The 24,141-nt window shown below is 51.0% G+C and overlaps 1 protein-coding gene across 3 annotated transcripts in view; it reads right to left on the bottom strand.

The window, feature by feature from the left end:
- Window positions 1–1,971: 1,971 nt before the first annotated feature.
- The window catches only part of LOC138750796 (solute carrier family 35 member F3-like), a 68,115-nt gene continuing 45,945 nt past the window's right edge, over window positions 1,972–24,141 (bottom strand). For 2 of the 3 annotated variants that reach the window (XM_069912932.1, XM_069912933.1), the window contains exons 5-8: window positions 20,799–20,924; window positions 17,089–17,281; window positions 10,715–10,804; window positions 1,972–2,234 (exon numbers count right to left, since the gene is read on the bottom strand). In XM_069912932.1, coding sequence (XP_069769033.1) covers window positions 1,978–2,234; window positions 10,715–10,804; window positions 17,089–17,281; window positions 20,799–20,924 — 666 coding nt within the window. In that variant the 3' untranslated portion in view covers window positions 1,972–1,977. Of the gene's footprint in view, window positions 2,235–4,757; window positions 5,415–10,714; window positions 10,805–17,088; window positions 17,282–20,798; window positions 20,925–24,141 lie in introns of those variants that run through there. The other variant, XM_069912934.1, reaches the window with a different exon arrangement.

Genomic DNA, 24,141 nt, shown 5'->3' with positions numbered 1-24,141 from the left:
CCAAGGAAACAGGGAGCTGAGTTCCATGTGAATCATCACTCTCCTTCCACAGGATGGAGAGCACCTTGGACTGATGCGTGGGCCGGCTGGGTCACCGGGGACTCCAAACACTGGGTCCGGTTCCCCGTCGCACCCAGCTTATTGTCTGGTCTGAATCCAGTGGGCGGCCACTGAAGTTGGTGGAGCGGGAGGAGAGAAGGCAGCGGGAGGGGGGGTCTCTCTCTCCCCAGTCTCATACAGCACCAGGAAGTGGGTGCCTTAACCTTCATCAGGGGTTGTGACGATACCCACTGTTCCCTACCGCAGGGTGGGAACATCCTGCACACAGTGGTCTTTATGCCTCTTGTAGCTGAGTGGGTCTGGTCATTAATGAAGCTGCCGACACATAGCCCTTATAACAGAATTGGCCGACTTGGGTGACAATAGGGAGTTTCAAAAGTACACTTCACAAAACAAGGTGAGGGGTGGCGAGCATGGTGGGGGTGCAGCGTAAGATCGCAAGAAGCTGCCACTCCCCCTCAGGGTAGGCTGGTGTAGCAGAGTGAACTGGGGGGCGGGGGGGGTGGAGAAACATGCCGACTGGGGCAAGGGTTCATGTCTGAGTGGGGTGTGTTGAGAAGAAGATAAGGATGACTGGTCCCTACGTCCCACCTCTCAGGGTGGGAGCCATCCACTCCACACACTGTGGGATGGGACGGACTGTGGGCGGCCACTCAACAGCAGGGAGTTACCTCACCTCAATGCTGCCCACCCCTGATGGATTCCTGTCTTCCACACCCAATTGAGGTTCAATATCCCACCCTCTCCCCCAACCCAATCCCTACAAACACCAGGACGGTGCAGGCACCTGTGACCTTCTGTCTGTGAACCCTCCCTCCCTCTGTGACCCCCTGCCCTCTCTGCGACCAACACCACCCTCCCACCCCAGCACACAATGTCTTTGGAAAGATCAGTACAAAATAAGCACCCGTGTGTAATATGAGCTGGCTGCTATGTCTTGAGTGAAACAGGGATGTCTGCAGGCGCCGTGATCGTACTAAAGGGCCAGAGAAACTCAGCAGGTCCCACCGCATCCACAGGAGGCAAAGGTACTGTACGTCACCAGCGATTCGGGCCTGGGCCCTTCGGCAAAATGTGAGTAACAAGCAGGGCAGCCACCAGAATATAAAGGCTGGGGGGGAGGGGGGTAAGAAGGGGTAGGGGGGAGGAGCACAGGCTGAAGGCCACAGGGAGACGTGGGTAGGAAAGGAGAGAAAACCTGGAATGGATGGGGAGAGGGGTAACCCTGTAAATTCAAAGCTGGGTGAAAGGACGGAGATAGGGATAGAGCGAGATGGGGAGGGGGCTGGGGGAAAGGAGATGGAGATGGGGAGGGGGCAGGGGGATAGGGATAGAGAGATGGGGAGGGGGCAAGGACAGGGATATGATGGGGAGGGGGGAGGGGGATAGGGATAGAGAGAGAAGGGGAGGGGGACTGTGGGAAAGGACAAGAATATGGAGATGGGGAGGGGGCAGGGGGACAGGGATAGAGAGACGGGGAGGGGGCTGGGGGAAAGGACAGGGGATAGGGATAGAGAGAGATGGGGAAGGGGCTGGGGGAAAGGATAGGGGATAGGGATAGATAGCAACAGGGAGGGGACTGGGGGAAAGGACAGGGATATGGAGATGGGAAGGGGGCAGGGGGATAGGGATAGAGAGAGAGATGGGGAGGGGGCTGGGGGAAAGGACAGAGAGAGGGATGAGGAGGGGCTGGGGAAAGGACAGGGGGATAGTAATAGGGAGAGATGGGGGAATGAGAGGGGTAGGGGGAGCTGGGGGAGAGGAGACAGAGGGATAGAAAGATGGTGGGGGATGATGGATATGGAAGAAGCTGCTGTCCACGCCGTCTGGATGGAGGGAGCCTGGCCGAGGGTGAGGAGGTGGTATCCCTCCCTTGTGTCTTCCCAGATCTTGTCCTGTTCCGGAGGCCAGGCCATTCTAAACCGAATGGGCGAAAGTAGTGGTTGACGTGCGGGAGCCTTTGCTGCGACTCCGGCCTGCGAAGCCCAGCTCAGGCCGCTCCTCCTCCACCTCCCCCTTCCCCTTCTCGCTGGATCGAATACGGTGGATGAGACAGGCCACCTGGCTGTCCCACTGCTCGGGTAGCAGGAGGAGGAGGAAGGCTAGGCCAATGAGCAGCAGGGTGACCACTCTCACGCCATTGAAGATGGTATCACTGTAGTAGGCATCTGTAACTGGAGGGGGAGAGAGGAAGAGAGAGAGAGAAAAGGAGGGGGCAATGCCAAGGTACAGGACGGAATGGACCCAAGAGCATTGGGACCCAGCACAGCACTGGCCCAGAGACCCTGGTGCTGAACTTCCACCGTGGCCAGGCATCACATATTGGGGCTGGGAATCCCAGCCCCAAATCAGGACCCATGGCTCCCACTCGGATCTCAGGATCAGTCCAATCCCCTGTTCATCAAAGTGGCAAATCTGGCTTCAAGGTGATTCCCCCCTCTCTCTCTCACACATACCCCTACACACACACACCCACCCCTACACACAACCCTACACCCACACACACCCCTACATAACCCTTTCACACATAGCTACACGCTCATCGACACACACATCCCAACACATACCCATACACTCCCATCCCTACCTACTCCCACCCCTATACACTCCCACCCCTACCTACTCCCACCCCTATACACTCCCACCCCTACATACTCCCTCCCCTACACCCTCCCATCCCTACACACATACTCATTGACACACACATCCCTACATATATACTCCCACCCCCACACACATACACTCCCACTCCCACACATACACCTACCTACACCCCTATACAAACCTACACCCCTATACAAACCTACACCCCTATACAAACCTACACACCCCTACACATACACACCTACACACACCCCTATACATACACACACCCATACACACACACACACCCCTACACTCTCCCATCCCTACACACTCTCCCACCCCAGCACACTCTCCCACCCCTACACACACACCCCCATCCCTACACATTCTCCCACCCCTATGCACACTCCCACCCCTACATACACACCCCGACACAATCCCACCCCTACACACACACACCCCTACTCCCACATCTACACCCACCCCTACACACACCAGTACACATACACCTGCACACTCATCGACACACACATCTCTACACAAACACATCCCGACGTACACCCATCCCTACACACACCCACCTCAACACACCCACCCCAACACACACCCCCCTAAATACACCCCTATACACATACCTACACTCATTGACATGTACATCCCTACACATACACACCCCAACACACACACCCACATCCACTCCTACACACAACCCTACACATACCAATATACTCCCACCTCTATCCACTACCACCCCTACACACACACCCCTATATACTCAACACATACATCCCGATGCACACCCATACACTCCCACCCCTACAAACACACACCCCTACACACAACCCTACACCCACACACCCCTACACACTCCCACCCCAACACACACACCCCGACATACTCATCGACACACACATCCCTACACATACACACCCATACACACCACCCCTACACACTCCCACCCCTACACACACACACTGACACACACATCAACACACATCCCTACACATACACACCTACACACACCCCCTACACTCATTGAGACACACATCCCTACACTCCACCCTGACACACACACCTACACACACACCAACCCCTACACACACACCAACCCCTACACACACACCAACCCCTACACACAACCCTATACCCACAGTCCCACCCCTACACACTCTCCCACAACTTACACTGACATACATCCCTACACATACACATCTACTCACACCCATACACACACACCAACACACTCATCGACACACACACAACTACACACTCATTGACACACACATCTGCACACATCCCTACACACACACCCCTACACTCTCCCACCACTACACATACTCCCATCCCAACACAACACACTCCTACTGACTCCCACCCCTACACACACTCCAACCCCGACACATTCACCCCTACACACACCCCTATGTACACCCATACACAAATACCTATACACTCATCGACACACACATCTACACCTACACACACCCATACAGTCCTACCCCAACACACACTCCCACCCCTACACCCACACCTCTACATATACTCCTAAGAACACACTTACAAACACCCATACACACACACTCCCACTCCTACACACTCCCACCCTTACACAAACTCCAACCCCTACACACACCCCTATGTACACTCATACACATACACCTACACACTCATCCACACACACATCCCTACACATACACACCAACACACACCCATACAGTCCCACCCTACACACACACCTCTACATACACCCCTAACCACACCCCTACACATACACATCTACACACACCCATACACATACACACCCACCACTACACACTCCCACCGCTACACATTCCCACCCCAACACCCCCACCCCAACCCCAATGCTCCCACCCCTCCATGCACACCCCTATACACAACCCTACACACACTCCAACCTCAGCACACTCACACCCCTACACACACACTCTCCTACACACTCCTGCACAAACACACTCCTAATCACACACCCACCCTATGCACACACATAAACCACACACCCCACACATCCAGACACATACTTACACCCCACCCTCCCCATACATACATATACCCCCCCCTACACAAACACACACACATATATACACCCCCAATACACACAGACACACATTTGGTCACACACACTGCAGTCTTTCTACCTCTCTCCATCCTCAGCCTTATCCTTCTCTCATCACAACCTGTGGGCAGGCGCATAAAGATGGGGACCAGTGTGGGAAAAGACAACATCTTCCTTCAGCTGAGAAAATGTTGGTTGTATTGTAACGCAGTGAGAAATTGGGAATTTTGCTGCTGTGGGGATAGATGTGACTTTCTGCACATGAACTGGAACAGCTCTTCTCTGGAGCTGAAGAGAATGAAAGGTAACCTTTCTAAAATATCCCAAATTATTGGTGGTTTGATACAATGGAGACAAGGAGGATGCACTGCATGTGTGGGGGCCCACAGTCAGGGATTACAGAGTCACGATAAGGGCTAGGCCCTTATCGACCTAGGAAGCTCAGTTGGATCAGTTGAGGTGATCATTTCCATCAGTGATTGATAGGTTTCTGGACGTTAAAGGAATCAAAAGGATATGGGAATGAGAGATGAAGGTCCTCGAGACTGAATGAACTACCACTCCGATTTCTAAAGTTCTGAGCTCAATAGATCGATGAGATAGCGACATCACCCACAAATCCAGCCTCCAACATTTCCCTATATGATCGCTCCCCGTGTGGGCTACGTGTTCAGTTGCCACATCATCCCCGAACCTGCCCATTGTCAAGAGGAAGAAGGAAGCATACATTAGATTTTGGAAGCAGGAAGGATTCATGAGAAGTATATTGTAGCCAGGAAGGAGCTTAAGAAAGGACTTAGGAGAGCTCGAAGGGAGAATGATCTTTATAAATGACGTGGATGAAGAGGCCGAAGGATGGTCCAGTAAGTTGGTGGATGATATGAAGATTGGAGGAATTGTGGATGGAGCTGAAGGTTATTGAAGGTTACAAAAGGATTTAGACAGGAAAAGTGGGAGATGGATTTCAATCCGGGTGAAGGTGAGGTGATGCATTTTGGAAGAACAAAAAGGCTGAGTACAGGGTTAATGGACAGTTACTTGCCGCACAGGTTGATAGGAGAGTTAAGAAGGCTGATGGGATGTTGGGATCATTAATAGGGGGATTGAGTTCAAGAATAGAGAGGTCATGTTGCAATTTTACAAATCTCTGGTAAAACCACACTTGGAGTATTGTGTCCAGTTCTGGTCACCTCATTGTAGGAAGGATGTTGAAGGTATGGAGAGGGTGCAGAGGAGATTTACCAGGATGTTGCCTGGATTGGGAAACAAGTCTTATGAGGCAAGGTTAGCAGAGCTGGGACTTTTCTCTTTGGAGCGTAAAAGGATGAGACTTGATAGAGGTCGACAAGATTATGAGAGGCATAGATAGGATGGACAGCCAGTGCCTCTTTCCCAGGGCAGGATCAGCAAACACCAGAGAATGCATGTACAAAATGAAGGGAAGGAATTTTTTTTACATGAGTCGTGGGTGCCTGGAATGCCTTGTAGGGATGGTGGTGGAGGCTGAAACTTTGGGGGCATTTAAAAGACTCTTAGACAGACACATGGATGAAAGGAAAATAGAGGGTTACGGGTAGGGAGGGTTTAGTACTTTTTAAAGAATATGTGGGTTAGCACAACATCGAGGGCTGAAGGGCCTGTAGTGTCCTATGTTCTATGACTCCAAGAAACTCTGCGTCATTTGGTCAAACTTTTAGTGGCAGAGTCAAATCTGGGTGTAGTGAGAAGTGGCAGGATGTTTGACAGGCTAGAAGCTAGTGCATGACTACTTTGATGTTGTGGCATGAAGCAGCATTTCTGGAGCGTCTGTGAAACCTACCCGCCACCTTTTTCATTGAGCAACCAGTTTAATCTGGTGAAATTCCCGAACTGGAGGGTTCGGATGAGTCCAGGCCTCCATTTTGCCAGCCGGGTGGCATATCGGCTGCACCTTGTGGCTTGTTATGGTGATGGCAAGGTGGCTTTACAGAAGTCTGGGACTGGAACCAGAGCTGGCGTCAAGCGGTTCCCCTTCTGCCGTCAAGGAAGTGGACTGAAGAGCCAACACCTGGCACTGGCACCAACCCAGAACCCACCCACGGAGCAAAGAGTCATTTCGTTGCAAACAGTGGGGCACAGCAGAGATTGACAGGCGGCAAAACACAAAAATCTGCAGGCACTGTGGTTGAAGCAAAAATGCAAAGCTCATATTTACAGGCTGCAGGGTGACTGCAGACCAATGGGGCTCAATGCAGTGACAGCTTTGATAGACCACAAAACATCTGACAACCAGATGCACCCCAGTATCTTCTGACGGGCTAACAGGCCACACTGTCTAGTCGCTGCTAGTGAGCGGTAGGATCTGGGAGGGTATTGATGGGAATTTGGGGAGAATGGAATTGGATCAATTAAAGAATCGAGGGGCAGAGACCAGTGGAAGTATCTGGTCTGGGTATGGGAGCTCCTTCTGCCCAAGACCCCACGAGACTGCAGAGTGGTGGCTGCACTCAGACCATCACACAAACCACCTCCCCTCCCTCAACTCTAGCTACACCCCCCCCCCCCGTTCCCTCAGGAAAGATGGCCATCTATCAAAGGGCCCATCCCATCCTGTTCACACTCCCTTCTCCCCCACCCTGTTGACACAAGCCTGACAACACAAACCCACAGTTTCTTTTCTGCTCTGATTCAACCCCTGTACAGAGCTTCCATTTGAATAAGATGATGCTTGGGACTGTTTAACTCTGTTTCCCTTTAACGCTATACCCTGCACATCAGTCTGATTGGAACACTAATGCTTTTATTTATGCACTACCTGCCACCATCATCACCCTGTACAAAAACAAAGGCGAGAAATCAGACTGCTCAAACTACAGGGGAATCACGTTGCTCTCCATTGCAGGCAAAATCTTCGCTAGGATTCTACTAAATAGAATAATACCTAGTGTCGCTGAGAATATTCTCCCAGAATCACAGTGCGGCTTTCGCGCAAACAGAGGAACCACTGACATGGTCTTTGCCCTCAGACAGCTCCAAGAAAAGTGCAGAGAACAAAACAAAGGACTCTACATCACCTTTGTTGACCTCACCAAAGCCTTCGACACCGTGAGCAGGAAAGGGCTTTGGCAAATACTAGAGCGCATCGGATGTCCCCCAAAGTTCCTCAACATGATTATCCAACTGCACGAAAACCAACAAGGTCGGGTCAGATACAGCAATGAGCTCTCTGAACCCTTCTCCATTAACAATGGCGTGAAGCAAGGCTGTGTTCTCGCACCAACCCTCTTTTCAATCTTCTTCAGCATGATGCTGAACCAAGCCATGAAAGACCCCAACAATGAAGACGCTGTTTACATCCGGTACCGCACGGATGGCAGTCTCTTCAATCTGAGGCGCCTGCAAGCTCACACCAAGACACAAGAGAAACTTGTCCGTGAACTACTCTTTGCAGATGATGCCGCTTTAGTTGCCCATTCAGAGCCAGCTCTTCAGCGCTTGACGTCCTGCTTTGCGGAAACTGCCAAAATGTTTGGCCTGGAAGTCAGCCTGAAGAAAACTGAGGTCCTCCATCAGCCAGCTCCCCACCATGACTACCAGCCCCCCCACATCTCCATCGGGCACACAAAACTCAAAACGGTCAACCAGTTTACCTATCTCGGCTGCACCATTTCATCAGATGCAAGGATCGACAATGAGATAGACAACAGACTCGCCAAGGCAAATAGCGCCTTTGGAAGACTACACAAAAGAGTCTGGAAAAACAACCAACTGAAAAACCTCACAAAGATAAGCGTATACAGAGCCGTTGTCATACCCACACTCCTGTTCGGCTCCGAATCATGGGTCCTCTACCGGCACCACCTACGGCTCCTAGAACGCTTCCACCAGCGTTGTCTCCGCTCCATCCTCAACATCCATTGGAGCGCTCACACCCCTAACGTCGAGGTACTCGAGATGGCAGAGGTCGACAGCATCGAGTCCACGCTGCTGAAGATCCAGCTGCGCTGGATGGGTCACGTCTCCAGAATGGAGGACCATCGCCTTCCCAAGATCGTATTATATGGCGAGCTCTCCACTGGCCACCGTGACAGAGGTGCACCAAAGAAAAGGTACAAGGACTGCCTAAAGAAATCTCTTGGTGCCTGCCACATTGACCACCGCCAGTGGGCTGATAACGCCTCAAACCGTGCATCTTGGTGCCTCACAGTTTGGCGGGCAGCAGCCTCCTTTGAAGAAGACCGCAGAGCCCACCTCACTGACAAAAGGCAAAGGAGGAAAAACCCAACACCCAACCCCAACCAACCAATTTTCCCTTGCAACCGCTGCAATCGTGTCTGCCTGTCCCGCATCGGACTGGTCAGCCACAAACGAGCCTGCAGCTGACGTGGACTTTTTACCCCCTCCATAAATCTTCGTCCGCGAAGCCAAGCCAAAGAAAGAACCTGCCAATCTACACACAGGTTGTCTGACCTGGAGAGCACACTAAATATGAACTGTGGCAATGCCAGGTTACAGCAGGTGTTAATGACCAGAGTAAGGGGGATGCAATGAAGGACATTAGCACCAAGATGAGGAGGAGATCCAGGAGGCAGGTATCACTCTGGATCGATGCATCGACTCAGTGGGATGCTTTTGCGAGTCAATGTGGTGGGAATTGCAGCAGAGCTGGTGGGGCAACTGAGGAGACTGAGCATTCGGGAAGGTCTCGAGGGGAGAGGTCAGGAGGATACACCAGTTCTACCATTAGGCAAACTAGGCAGCCGCCTAAGGCGCAGACATCAGAGGGGCGGCTGTTGAAGAGAGCAAGTTGTGCCCCACAGTTCAGGGAGGCTGAAGGGAGGGTTCAGAGTCACCATCAGGAGCTCCAGTGTCGACTGTAGCCCGACTGCTGAGGGGAGTCTTAAGTAAGCCTAAATTTGTATTTGTCTGTTTGAATCAGTGAGATATTTACATTTATAGTTCCAATAATTCTAACATAGGTTTGAAAAATTTATGGACACTTCATCAAGAAAAGTCCGTCGGTCCATGACGAGCCCAGGTTTAGAGGATAATAATCCATGAGAAGAGGAACCAAGCAGATTTGAGCAAGATGGTCCAGGGTAACTCGTTCAGGACAGGTACCACCTGGTGTCCAATGGTCAGAGATAGGAAAATATATATTCAGGAGGGGGGATGGGGACGGATATGGGTGTGGACAGGAGGGGGCATGGGGATGGATATGGGTGTGGACAGCAGGGGAGATGGGGACGGATATGGGTGAGGACAGGGCCATGGCATCTGAGGTTCACTGACATCGGGATCACTACTGTTCTACCTGATCCTAATCCTCACTCAAACCCACCTCATTAAATGGTACCTTGTGTGGACCACTCATTCCTTAACTCCACTCACAAGATAAGGCCGTTCATCCCCTCAAGAGTGTTCTGCAATTCAGTAAGATCATGGCCCATCTATATCCTAACTTGAAATAGAGTTTATCTGGGGTTATACAGCACAGAAACAGACCATTCTGCCCAAATTACCCATGCTGGCCAAGCCAGTCCCATCTGCCTGTTTGTCCTATATTCCTCTAACCCTTCCCTGTCCACAAACTAAACGTCCCTTAAATGGAACAATTGTTTACCCCTTCACAATTTCCTTTGGATCTTGTTCCACACACTCACGACCCTCTGTAAACCTCAGATCTCTTCTCAACCTTTCCCCTCTCACCTTCAACCATGGCCTCCAGTTTTAGACACCCCTACCCTGGGGAGAAATCTGTGACCACCCACCTTATCCATTGCCCTCGTGACGGTTCTGCGAAACTCCCCCTGCCACAGCCTGCACTGGAACCATCCTCTATCATAGCCCTGTTCTGCTCTGAGCAGTCGCTAGTCGATCTCCTGCGGAGGTTTGCTCGAGCCCTGCAGTGGGCCCAGGAGAAAGTAGGTGGGATCTGGAGTAAACTGCTCTCTTGCTTATGGCTGCAGCTCTAGAGACCCCTGGGGGAAGAGTTAAAGAGAAGCCACCTCTTACCAGCATTGACAGGAACACTGAGGACGATTCCCACCGATATCAACGTCGGAGAAGTGACGGCAACCCCAAAATTCATCAGGATGGTAAAGGCTGGAGAGACAGACGAAGACACAATGACATGAGAAGTGCACCTCCCTCCTCAACCCTGCTGTGCCTTAAGGCCATTGATTAGCAGAAACCACCTTCTAGGAAAGATCAGCATGGCTCGTCGATATTACTTTATTTACTTATAATGGTGTTAAATCAGCTGTGAGGGTCCTTGTATCACTGGTTGTAAAATGCACATCAGGAACAAGAACCCTGGTTCATGGACACATGTCCCCTTGTGCAATGTTGCAACTGGAACTGGACTGGACAGTAGGACGAGGCTCCAGCAGATATCAATGGTGCAGAGGTGGAGGTTGGAGAGGTTGGAGAGGGTGGAGGTTGGAGAGGGTGGAGGTTAGAGAGGGTGGAGGTTGGAGAGGGTGGAGGTTGGAGAGGGTGGAGGTTGGAGAGGGTGGAGGTTGGAGAGGATGGAGAAGGTGGTTGGAGAAGATGGGTGGAGAAGGTGGAGGTTTGAGAGGATGGTGGAGGGAGGTGGAGGTTGGAGAGAATGGAGGTGGAGGTTGGTGGAGAGGATAAAGGTGGAGGGTGGAGGATGGTGAAGAGGGTGGAGGATGGTGAAGAGGGTGGAGAAGGTGGAGGTTTGAGAGAGTGGAGGTGGAGAGGATGGGGAAGGTGGAGGTTGGTAGAGAATGGAGAAGGTAGAGGTTGGAGAGGGTGGAGGGTGGGAAAGGTGGAGGTTGGAGAGGGTCGAGGTTGGGGAGGGTGGAGGTTGTGGAGGTTGGAGAGGATGGAGGGTGGGAAAGGAGGAGGTTGGAGAGGGTGGAGAAAGTGGAGGGTGGAGAGGGTGGAGAAGGTGAGGATGGAGAGGGTGAAGGTGAGGATGGAGAAGGTGGAGGGTGGTGGAGAGGATGGAGAAGGTGGAGGGTGGTGGAGGGGATGGAGGTGGAGGTTAGAGAGGGTAGAGGATGGGGAAGGAGGAGGTTGGAGAGGGTGGAGGATGGAGAAGTGGTTGGAGAGGGTGGAAGTTGGAGAGGGTGGAGAAGGAGAGGTTGGAGAGGGTGGAAAAGGTGAGGATGGAGAGGGTGGAAGTTGGAGAGGGTGGAGGTTGGAGAGTGTAGAGGTTGGAGAAGGTAGAGGGTGGAAGTTGGAGAAGATGGAGGGTTGAGGGTGGAGAGGATGGAGAAGGTGAAAGTTAGAGAGAGTGAAGGGTGGAGAAGGTGGAGGTTGGAGAGGGTGGAGGGTGGAGAAGGTGTACGGTAGAAGTTGGAGGGTCGAGAGGGTGGAGAAGGTGGAGGTTGGAGAGGGTGGAGAAGGTGGAGGGTGGAGAGCTTCCACTTCAGGAGCACATCCATAGACATCAGAGACAGAAGCAGGAGTTGGCCAGCTGGCCCATCGAGCCTTCGCTGCCATTCAAAAACATCATGGCCTGGATTAAGCTCCACAGAGCTGCCTTCACCCCTTAAACCTTTAAATGCAAGAAACAATCTATCTGTATCTAAATACATCCACTGAGGCCGCCTCCCCAACTTCCTTGGGCTCACTATTCTCCAGGAGAAATTTATTCTCTTCACTGTCCGAAATCTACTCGACGGCATCTTGAGGATATGTCCCCTGGTTCTAGTCTCACCCACCAGTGGAAACAGCCTCCCTACTTCCATCAGAATTAAAGCTTTCAGAATTCCATATGTTTCCATATTGCTGAGGAGGAAAAATCCCACTGCAAGTGGATTTGGTGAATCGTTCTACTGTTGGCATTGTCCAGGGGGGTTTCGAAGCATGGAAAAGGGTGGAAACAGAGAACAAAGTTCTCCACCACATCAGTCCCAGCCCTCCTATCCTGTCGGGTAGTTATTCCTATTGGATTTGTAAAAGGATTTCTGGACCAGAGCTTACAGTGACAGAAACAAAGCTGCTCACATCAACCAACACATAGATGTTGGGAATGAAACAGGAATGCCCGTGACAGGCATGGGCAGTGGATCACAGACCAACTCGATTGCACCTCACTCCCGGGGCACAAACCAACTCAATCACCCCCCTCTCCTGGGACACAAATCAACTCCATCCCTCCCCTCTCCCGGGGCACAAATCAACTCCATCCTTCCCCACTCCCAGGGCACAAACCAACTCCATCCCACCCCTCTCCTGGAGTCTCAAACCAATTCCATCCTTCCCCTCTCCCAGGGCACAAACCAACTCCATCCCACCCCTCTCCTGGGGTCTCAAACCAATTCCATCCTTCCCCTCTCCTGGGGCACGAACCAACTCCATCCCACCCCTCTCCTGGGGTGTCAAACCAACTCCATCCCTCCCCTCTCCTGGGACACAAACCAACTCCATCCCGCCCTCTCCCGGGGCACAAACCAACTCCATTCCACCCCACTCCCAGGGCATAAACCAACTCCATCCCTCCCACTCCCAGGGCACAAACCAACTCCATCCCTCCCCTCTCCCGGAACAAAAACCAACTCTATCCCACCCCTCTCCCAGGTCACAAACCAACTCCATCTCCCAGGGCACAAACCAACTCCATCCCTCCCCTCTCCCAGGACATAAACCAACTCCATCCCTCCCCACTCCCAGGGCACAAACCAACTCCATCCCACCCCTCTCCTTGGGTGTCAAACCAACTCCATCCCTCCCCTCTCCTGAGGTACGAACCAACTCCATCCCACCCCACTCCCAAGACACAAACCAACTCCATCCCTCCCCACTCCCGGAACACAAACCAACTCTATCCCACCCCTCTCTCGGGTCACAAACCAACTCCATCCCACCCCTCTCCTGGGGCACAAACCAACTCCATCGCCCAGGGCACAACCCCGCTCCATCCTTCCCCTCTCCCAGGACACAAACCAACGCCACCCCACCCCTCTCCCAGGACATAAACCAACTCCATCCCTCCCCACTCCCAGGGCACAAACCAACTCCATCCCTCCCCTCTCCCAGAACACAAACCAACTCCATTCCACCCCACTCCCAGGACACACCAACTCCATCCCTCCCCACTCCCAGGGCACAAACCAACTCCATCCCTCCCCTCTCCCAGGACACAAACCAACTCCATCCCACCCCTCTCCCGGAACACAAACCAACTCCATCCCTCCCCTCTCCCAGGACACAAACCAACTCCATCCCACCCCTCTCATGGGGCACAAACCAACTCCATCCCTCCCCTCTCCTGGGGCACAAACCAACTCCATCCCTCACCTCTCCCAGGATACAAACCAACTCCATCCCACCCTCTCCCAGGACACAAACCAACTTCATCCCTCCCCACTCCCAGGGCACAAATCAACTCCATCCCTCCGCATTCCCAGGGCACAAACCAACTCTCATTACACATCCCCTCCCCTCCATCAACTGCATCATATTACCCCCTCCCCTTCATTGACTTCATCACACACTCCCTCCCCTGCATTAACTCTATCTATTACTTCCTGCTGCTTAGGTAAAACAGCCAATGTATTAAAAGATTCATCCAACCCCACCACCCCCTACTGTCAGGAATGGGCTTTATGAGGTTGTGCTCACACCCCACCAGGTTTAAGGACAATATCTTTCCTGTTGTGATTCTCCCATATGAACTTCAAATAATGAAATAACGTGGCCTTTGCTTGCTCCCTCCCAACTCTCTCTCTCTCTCTCTATCGTTGAACTGTGAATTACCTGTACTATTTATGAGATATTTACTGGTCTGCTCACATAATGATCTTCATCTCTGCATTTTTCACACCTGGGACCTTGAAATTGTTGACTTTCGAGAGAGTAGACTGGGTCTATCTCAATCACACATTAGAGAAGGTGGCGGTTTCACCCGAAATTTATAAATTTGGTGAAAGTATTATATTCAAACCCAAGGTCAAGAGTGAGGGTGAATGGATGTTGATCTCTGTTTTTCGGCTTAAAAGCATGGAGTTAGGCAGGGAGACAGATCGAGTTCCCTGCTCTTCGATATCTGCTTCGCGCCAGTTGCTGAAATTATTGGGAAGAGGGTTATATAAAGGATATCGAAAATGCTAGAGGGGTGGAACATGAGGTATCCCTATTTGCGGAAGATGTCCTGCTGTATGTGACCAACCCTATTTCTTCAGTGCCTTGCACAATGCAAGTGACGTAATATCTGGTTATAAAATGAATGACTCAATATCGGAACCAATGATGGTGCCGGGTATGCAGCCATCAATTAGATAACCAGGTCAGGTTTCACTGGTCTAGAGAGGGCTTCAGTTACCTCGCCGTTACTAACACTCCCTCCATCTTAAGCCTGTATGAAACCAATGATGGAAAATTACTGAGGGAGATGATATGCTCAGATAGGAGATTCTCCCTCTTATCATTAAATGGTAGAATTGAAACTGTCCGAATGAATATCTCACCCAGACTGATTTTTTTATTCCAATCTTTGCCGGGATGAGTTCCTATAATAGCAATTAAAAATTGATATCAAGATTTGTATGGCAAAATAAACATCCTACAAGTTAATGTCAAAACAAAAAGGGGGCTTTAATTTGCCCAACATTAAACATTACTACTGGGCAGCACAGTGTCACATGGTTAACCAATGATCAGCCATCATCTAAATGAATGGCGGTGCTGGCTCGATGGGCTGAATGGCCTACTCCAAAACCTATTATCTATTGATATGGAAACGGATTGGGTGAGTACAGAACAAAATTCATTCCCCCCCCCCCCCCCCCCCCCCACCCACCACCCCTGTACTTCTCTGGAAGGGCGAACATTCCTAGGCCAAGCAAATTGCAAGAAATTAAACGTGGATAATGAATTCACAATGAAAAATGTGCGAAAACAGCAAAACCTTTTTATACCCAGAGCATTAAAAATAGTAGCTGTTCCCCAGAATTCCTATCTGGAAAAGTAGATCACGGCTTTAGAAAATGGATGGATAAAGGGCTAACTGTTGAGGATCAGCGTTTTTCTGTGGGGAAACTTTGAAATTTAATCATCTTCAGGAAGAATTTGGCTTGTCGGGGATGGATTTTTTAAAAAGATTTCTTCACGTGTGGAACTACTCACAGACACATGAAGATTGAGAGCAGGTATTTAAAATATCATCTACACTAGAAAAGATTTTCATGCCGACTGTGGAAGGAGTGATGAAGAAGAACCTGATAACTCATATATCTAGAGGGTTTCAAGATAATTTAACAGGAAAGTAAAATAGAAATTGGGAATGAGGAATGAATATTTGTATTACAGATGAAATGTGGGAAAAGACCTTGATGGTCACAAAATAACAAGTATCGCTACCTGGAGGGAGTTTGAATGCAAAATCATGTGTTGACAAGATACAGTGACACCTCAGAATAATGCTGGAGAGAATGAGGGAAGATTGGCGATCAGATCCATATTTTTGGGGACTGCCCCAAACTATTATCAATATTGGAGAGATATTCAGGTGAAAATAAACAAATCATGGAGGTAGACCTACCTTTAAAGCCAGGATATTTTATATTGGGAGTGACTCCAGAGGATATCGATACCAAAAAGCAGGTATATTTACTTGGGGTGTTGCTGTAGATTGCACAGATGATGATTACGTATTATGGAGAAATGGAAAACCACCAACTGTCCAACAATGGAGGGAAAGATTAATAGAGGTAGATTTGATGGAAAGCAGAACAGCTAAACTCCAACTAAGGACTGATGTTTACAACATCAAGTGGTCACCGGTAATACTACAGTTACCGAGATTGATTAAGGATATAACCTCTCCATAATCTCAGTGGTAGGGAGGAATTTGACCAATGCACTTTACATATAATTGGAGTAATATATACAGATGTGATTGTATACACAGGTATATAAAGTGATGACACAGTGATTAAATATATAGGTGACTGTATAATGGTTAGAATTAAGTTGGTTGTATGCATCTGTTATCTGATTTATGCATTTAGTTTAGTATGCTCACAAAACAATATTTCTTTATTGGTATCAATGAAGACTTATCCTGCACATGTATTGTTTTTCTGTACATGCGTTACGCCTGGTTGTGTGTCTGCATGTTTTGCACCGAGAACAGAGAATGCTGTTTCGTTGGGTTATACAATCAGATGACAATAAACTTGAGCGAACAAAAGTGATCAATCCCTAAATTCCTCCCCCGACCCATTCAACCACCATTCCACACCTCCTTGCCAGTGTTGGGGGAAGGGGGGAAGGAAAGGGGTGGAAGGCACCTCTCCTTGCCATTGTTGGAGTGGGTCAGAACTGGAGAGGAGAGGTGCTCACTCCTTCCCATCACTAGGTGGGGTGGGGGGAGAGTAACATTGAGACAACGTGCGCAGGACGGGGGGACTTACACAGCAGTAGGATGGCGATGCCACACAGTTTGTCCCAGGGAATGAGGGCGAAGGAGGTCCATTGCTCAATGCCAGTGAAAAAGAGAGCCACGGGCACGCAGACGAGGAAGAGCAGGTTGAAAAGGCCGAGCACAGTGAGGAACACGGCAGCCTCCCCATACTTGGCACTGCCCAGCAGCAACTTGAACAGAACCTGGAAGATAGAGAGCACAGTGTTTCCATCCTGCTGTGGGTTGTCATGGTTGTGGGATGAACCAGAATGTATCACAACCAAAAGGGGAAGTGTAGGTGTGCTACACCGTGGAGATACAAAGCTGGTGGGTAACACTGTGGTGATGCAGGGCTGGTATGTTACACTGCAGTGGGAGAGGGTTAGTGTGTTACACTGTGGTGGACCAGGGTTGTTGTGTTACACTGTGGTGGGGCAGGGCAGTTGTGTTACACTGAGGTGGGGCACCGCTGGTGTGTTACGCTGTGTTGGGACAGGGCTGGTGTGTTACACTGCCGTGGGAGAGGGTTGGTTGTTTTACACTGCGGTGGGATAGGTCTAGAGGGCTGTGTGTTACACTGTGGTAGGGCAGGGCTTATGTGTTACAATGGCAGGACAGGGCTTGTGTGTTTCACTGAGATGGAGCAGGGCTGGTATGTTACACTGTTCTGCGGCAGGGCTGGTGTGTTACACTGCCGTGGGAGAGGGTTGGTTGTTTTACACTGCGGTGGGATAGGTCTAGAGGGCTGGTGTGTTACACTGTGGTAGGGCAGGGCAGTTGTGTTACACTGAGGTGGGGCACCGCTGGTGTGTTACGCTGTGTTGGGACAGGGCTGGTGTGTTACACTGCCGTGGGAGAGGGTTGGTTGTTTTACACTGCGGTGGGATAGGTCTAGAGGGCTGTGTGTTACACTGTGGTAGGGCAGGGCAGTTGTGTTACACTGAGGTGGGGCACCACTGGTGTGTTATGCTGTGTTGGGATAGGGCTGGTGTGTTACACAGCGGTGGGTCAGTGTCGGTGAGTTACACTGTGCTGCGGCAGGGCTGGTGTGTTACACTACGGTGGGACAGGACTCGTGAGTTACACTGCGGTGGGAAAGTGCTGGTGTGTTACAATATGCTGGAACAGGACTGGTGTGTTACACTGCGGTGCGACAGGACTCGTGTGCTCGTGTTTTACACTACAGTGGGTCAGTGCTGGTGAGTTAATCTTCAGTTTGACAGGGCTGGTGTGTTGTGCTGAGGTGGGACAAGGCTGGTGTGTTTTGCTGCGTTGGGACAGGGCTTGTGTGTTACACGGTGGTGGTGGTGCAGGGTTGTTGTGTTACACTGAGGTGTGGCAGGGCTGGTGCGTTATGCTGTGGTGAGGTCAGTGTTGTGTGTTACACAGCGGTGGGTCAGTGCTGGTGTGTAACACTGTGGTGGGTCAGTGCTGGTATGTTGCACTGCGGTGTGTGTTACACAGCGGCGGCTCAGGGCTGGTGTGTTATACTGTGCTGGGGCAGGGCTGGTGTGTTACATTGCACTGGAACAGGGCCAGTGAGTTACCATGTGGTGGGTCAGAGCTGGTGTGTTACACTGCAGTTTTGCAGGTCTGGTGTGTTACACTGGTGGGTCAGTGCTGGTGTGTTACACTGCAGTTGGACAGGGCTGTTGTGTTACACTGCAGTTTGGCCGGGCTGGTGTGTTACACTGTGGCGGGTCAATGCTGGTGTGTTACACTGAGGTGGGGCAGGGTTGGTGTGTTACACTGAGGTGGATCAAAGCTGGTGTATTACACTGTGGTGGGAGAGGGTTGGTATGTTACACACTGGTGGGATTGGGTTGGTGTGTTACACTGAGGTTGGGGCAGGTCTGGTGTGTTACACTGCAGTGGGACAGGGCTGGTGTGTTACGCTGAGGTGGATCAATGCTGGTGTAATACACTGCGGTGGGAGAGGGTTGGTGTGTTACACACCAGTGGGATTGGGCTGGTGTGTAACACTGTGGTGGGACACTGCTGGTGTGTTACACTTAGGTGGGGCAGGGCTGGTGTGTTACACTGTGGTGGGAGAGGTCTGGTTTGTTACACTGCGGTGGGACAGGGCTGGTGTGTTACACTGCAGTTTTGCAGGTCTGGTGTGTTACACTGTGGTGGGTCAGTGCTGGTGTGTTACACTGCAGTTGGACAGGGCTGTTGTGTTACACTGCAGTTTGACCGGGCTGGTGTGTTACACTGTGGCGGGTCAATGCTGGTGTGTTACACTGAGGTGGGGCAGGGTTGGTGTGTTACACTGAGGTGGATCAAAGCTGGTGTATTACACTGTGGTGGGAGAGGGTTGGTATGTTACACACTGGTGGGATTGGGCTGGTGTGTTACACTGAGGTTGGGGCAGGTCTGGTGTGTTACACTGCAGTGGGACAGGGCTGGTGTGTTACGCTGAGGTGGATCAATGCTGGTGTAATACACTGCGGTGGGAGAGGGTTGGTGTGTTACACACCAGTGGGATTGGGCTGGTGTGTAACACTGTGGTGGGACACTGCTGGTGTGTTACACTTAGGTGGGGCAGGGCTGGTGTGTTACACTGCGGTCTGGTTTGTTACACTGCGGTGGGACAGGGCTGGTGTGTTACACTGGTGGGTACTAGTGTGTTACGATGAGGTGCGACAGGGCTGGTGTGTTATGCTGAGGTGGATCAATGCTGGTGTATTACACTGCGGTAGGAGAGAGTTCGTGTATTACACACCGGTGGGATTGGGCTGGTGTGTTACACTGTGGTCGGTCAGTGCTGGTGTGTTAAACTTCGGTGGGACAGTGCTGGTGTTCTAAACTTTGGTGGGACAGTGCTGGTGTGCTAAACTTCGGTGGGACAGGGCTGATGTGTTACGTTGAGGTGCGACAGGGCTAGTGTGTTACCATGTGGTGGGTCAGAGCTGGTGTGTTACACTGCAGTTTTGCAGGTCTGGTGTGTTACACTGAGGTGGGTCAGGGCTGGTGTGTTATGCTGAGGTGGGACAGGGCTGGAATGTTATACTGCGGTTTGGCAGGGCTGGTGCATTACACTGCCGTGGGAAAGTGCTGGTGTATTACAATGTGCTGAGACAGTACTGGTGTGTTACACTGTGGTGGGCAGGGCTGGTTTGTTATGCTGAAGTGGGATTAGTGTACGGGAGGCCTATGACTCGTGGACAGGAGGCCTTTTGTGGTGGTATGTCATGCATGATGTCATTACACCAGGTCATCAGTCTATTAAAACTAGTGTTTTACCTGCACTCTGCCTCGTGTGGTTGATTGCTAGTAGCCTACACTTTTGACTCGTGGACAGGAGGCCTGTGACTCGTGGACAAGAAGTGATCGGGTGAACGCAGAGCCTTTTGCCCAGAGTAGGGGAATCAAAATCAGAGGACATGGGTTCAATGTGGGGGGTGGTGGGGGGAGAGATTTAACAGGAACTTGTTAGGGTTTACACAGAGGGTGGTGGGTGTGGGGGGATGGGCTGCCGGAGGAGGTGGTTGAGGCAGGCGCTGTTGCAGTGTTTAAGAAAAAAATTGGATGGATGCATGGATAGGATGGGTTAGAGAGACAGAGAGCCAAATGCAGGTGGGTATGATGTTTTGACTGGCGTGGGTGTTCTACGAGTCTATGACTCCACGTAAGATTTTCATCGCATCAATTGACCATAAACTTCTTCCAATTCATTCCCTGGAAAGGATTCCTGTGCCGAGCAGGTGGAACACTCACCTTGTAGAGGGCTGACATTGCAGCTGACGCGACAACGAGGGTGATCCCAATAACCGAGTGACTGTGGAAACCATCGGCGTAGGTGATCATTACAATCCCTGCAATCGCGAAGATGACAGCCACGATCTAGTCCAGGAAGAGAACAGCGAGGAAGATGATCGAAGATCTTTGCCAGCTGAGTCAGTGGGCTGGGGAACCGCAAGCGGGAGTCTAATTCATAGAGCGGTGTGGTAAGATCAGGGCAGGTCTTACAGGGTTAAACAGGAAAGTCTGCAGATGTCGGGACTGCAGTGCAAGGCATAAACGTGCTGGAGAAACTCAGCAGGTTCTGCAGCGTCCATGGGAGGTAAAGGGCCTGAGCCCTTTGTTGGGTTATAAGCGAAAAGCAGGCAGGTGCTGTACAAAGTGGTAGGGTGAGGAGTGGGGTGGGGGGTTCAGGGGAACAGCCAAATGTGGCGTCACAAGTGGACAGGGTGGGGAGGAAGACGTACAGGAGTTGGGGCATCATGTGACAAACTGTACAAGACGCCTGAGGGGCCGACACTGAGGGGAAGCTCCTTAAATCAACGGGGGGGGGGGGGGGGGAAATGACAAGGTGCCCCAGGGGTGGTAACGGAGCACTGAGAAAAGCTGATGAGGTGATGATCACCATGTAGAAGTGATTTGAACAGCTCTTTTTTCCTGTATTGTGAATAATTTACTTGATATAGGATGTAAATCTGTGAGCAGTTTCATTTCTGCATTGTATATAATTTGTTATGAGTTTATCATGAGTAAAGTATATTTTTGGAAATGAAAACTGTACAAGATGCTGGTCGGGCCACATTTGGAATGCAGCCCACCGTTCTGCTGCAGGAAATGGAGGAGAAGGACAGATTGGGAGTTTCTGCCTTGGAGGCCAAGGCATTACCTCATGGCGGGTTCGAAAACCACGAGGGGCATGGTCACCGTCTCTGCCCCAGGGAACGAGAGCCTGAAACTAGAGGGCAAATTTCGGGTGAGAGGGGAAAGGTTTAGAAGGGACCCTGATGGGCACCTTTTCCACACAGGTGGTGGAAGGAGCTGCCAGAGGAAGTGGTGGGACAGTGTTTGAAAGACCCTTAGACAGGTACACAGATTGGGAAGGTTTTGAGGGATATGAACCCAACACGGGCAAGCAGGGCCTGTTTAAATAAGCAACATGAGTGAGGCTGGGTGAGAAGGGATGACAGAGGGATAAGGGGTGGAGAGTGAGGGTGAGAGAGAGAGAGAGGGTGCGAGAGAGAGAGAGAAAGAGTGCAAGAGAGGGCGAGAGAGAGTGCGAGGGAGAAAGGGTGCAAGAGAGAGAGTGTGGGAGAATGTGCAAGAGTGAGAGAATGCGAGAGAGAGAGCGAGAAAGAGAGAGCAATAGAGAGTGAGAGTATGAAAGAGAATGTGAGAGAGAGAGAGGGGAAATTGCAGAAGTCCCTCCCCTCCTTCTATCAGAACCATCCTTGACAACCCTCCACCCTCTACCCCATTACTTCTCTGCTTCTCTTTCTTACCTGTATCCACTTATTACCTCACCCCTGCCACTGTGCTCCTACCCTTCCCCTCCCACCACCCCCCCTCCACCCCACCTTTTTACTCAGCTGCCTGCTTGATTTTCGTCGCTCCTGAAGAAGAGCTCAGGCCTGACATGTTGACTGCCCTTAACTTCCAACGTGACCTGCTGAGCTTCTCCTGCACGTCTGCATACTGCACTAGACCCAAGTGTCTGCAGATTTTCCTGTTTCCCTCCAAGGCTGGATGTGGAAGTTTCACAAAGGAACCTAGCTATGGCTGTTGGAGGTCAATCACCCCAGCCCTGGGCATCTCTCAAGTTCAAGGTTATTGTCACAGGTACCACAACGCTGTGATAAAGGTTGATTTGCAAGCAGACCAGTAGACATCCCACATATATAACACAGTGCAAGATACCAGAGGGCAAGGTTACAGAGGGAGGTCCGTTGGTATGGCCCAAACACAGCATAATTTTGTTTCCTTGGGGCTCACTCGGTAACGATGGGAATGAAACTGTCCTTGAATCTGGTGGGACAGGTTTTTTTGTAAATACAGTATGTCGGCTGTGTTTCTGAGGCAGTGGGGTTGGAGGGGTGGTGTGTGATGGTCTGAGCCCTCTGTGGTTTTGTGTGGTTGGGGGAAGGAGCAGTTCTCGCCCCATGCAGTGATGCATCCCCTGGCGAGGTGGTTAAGGGATACCGATGGCATGCCAGACTCCTGCAGACATCCCAGGGTGAAGGCGCTGGTGGGCTTTCAGGATATAGTGTCCTAGGCCCAGCCAGAATCAGAAGCAGGATTTATTGTCAGGAACAAGTCATGAAATATGATGTTTTGCGGCACTCAGATAAACCACCGAACAACAATAAATTTTAAAAAGTGAGGCAGTGTCTTTGGTTCATTGATCATTCAGGAATCTGATGGCAGTGGGGAAGAAGCTGTCCTTGTGCTCGTCTTTGGGCTCCTGCACCTTTTCCCTGATGGTAGCAGAGTGAAGGGGGTATGGTCTGGGTGGTGGGGGTCTTTGAGGATAGAGGCTGCTTTTTTAAGACCCCGACTCATGTCAATGTCCTTGATGGAGTGAAGTCTGGTGCCTGTGATGTTGCAGGCCGAGTTAACAACCCTTCAGTGTTTATTCTCGTCCTGAAAGTTGGCGTCTCCGTACTAGGCAGTGAGGCAACCAGTCAGATGCTCTCCACCTGTAGAAGTTTTCGAGAGTTTCCACATCTCCACAAACTCTTCACAAAGTATAGTCGCTGCTGAGCCTTCTTTGTCATTGCATCGACATGGAGATTCAAGGACTGATCCTCAGAGATGTTGACATCCAGGAATTTGAAGTTCTTGACCCTCTTCACTACTGACCCCTCGATGAGGACTGGGTCGCGTTCCCCTGACTTCCTCCTGAAGTCCACAGTCATCTCCTTGATTTTGCTGACGTTAAGCGCAAGGTTGTTGTTGTTACACCATTCAACGAGCTGATCTATCTCCCTCCTGTACACTTCCTCACTGCCGTTCGTGATTCTGCCGACAATTGTGGTGTCATCGATAAACTTGTAGATGGCATCGGAATTGTGCCTGGCCACACAGTTGTGGGTGTATAACGAGTAGAGCAGTGGGCTGCCAATAACCCACCCATCCAAAGGTGAGAAGGTGCACAAGGTTCAAATCCAGTCATGATTCTCAGTAGAAGCAGCTCTGACCTTCATGCATCCCAAACGACATTCAAGACCCAAGACTTCTCTACTGTCGTATACACAAAATGGAATGCTGCACAAAGAGGTGCCACCAGTCCGGATCCCCTAACAGAGATTCTCCTCGGACATCG

Source organism: Narcine bancroftii, unplaced genomic scaffold, assembly GCF_036971445.1.
Source record: "Narcine bancroftii isolate sNarBan1 unplaced genomic scaffold, sNarBan1.hap1 Scaffold_271, whole genome shotgun sequence".
Lineage (NCBI taxonomy): Eukaryota > Metazoa > Chordata > Chondrichthyes > Torpediniformes > Narcinidae > Narcine > Narcine bancroftii.
The sequence above is the reverse complement of the archived record's forward strand: the minus strand, read 5'-3'. Positions and strand labels throughout refer to the sequence as shown.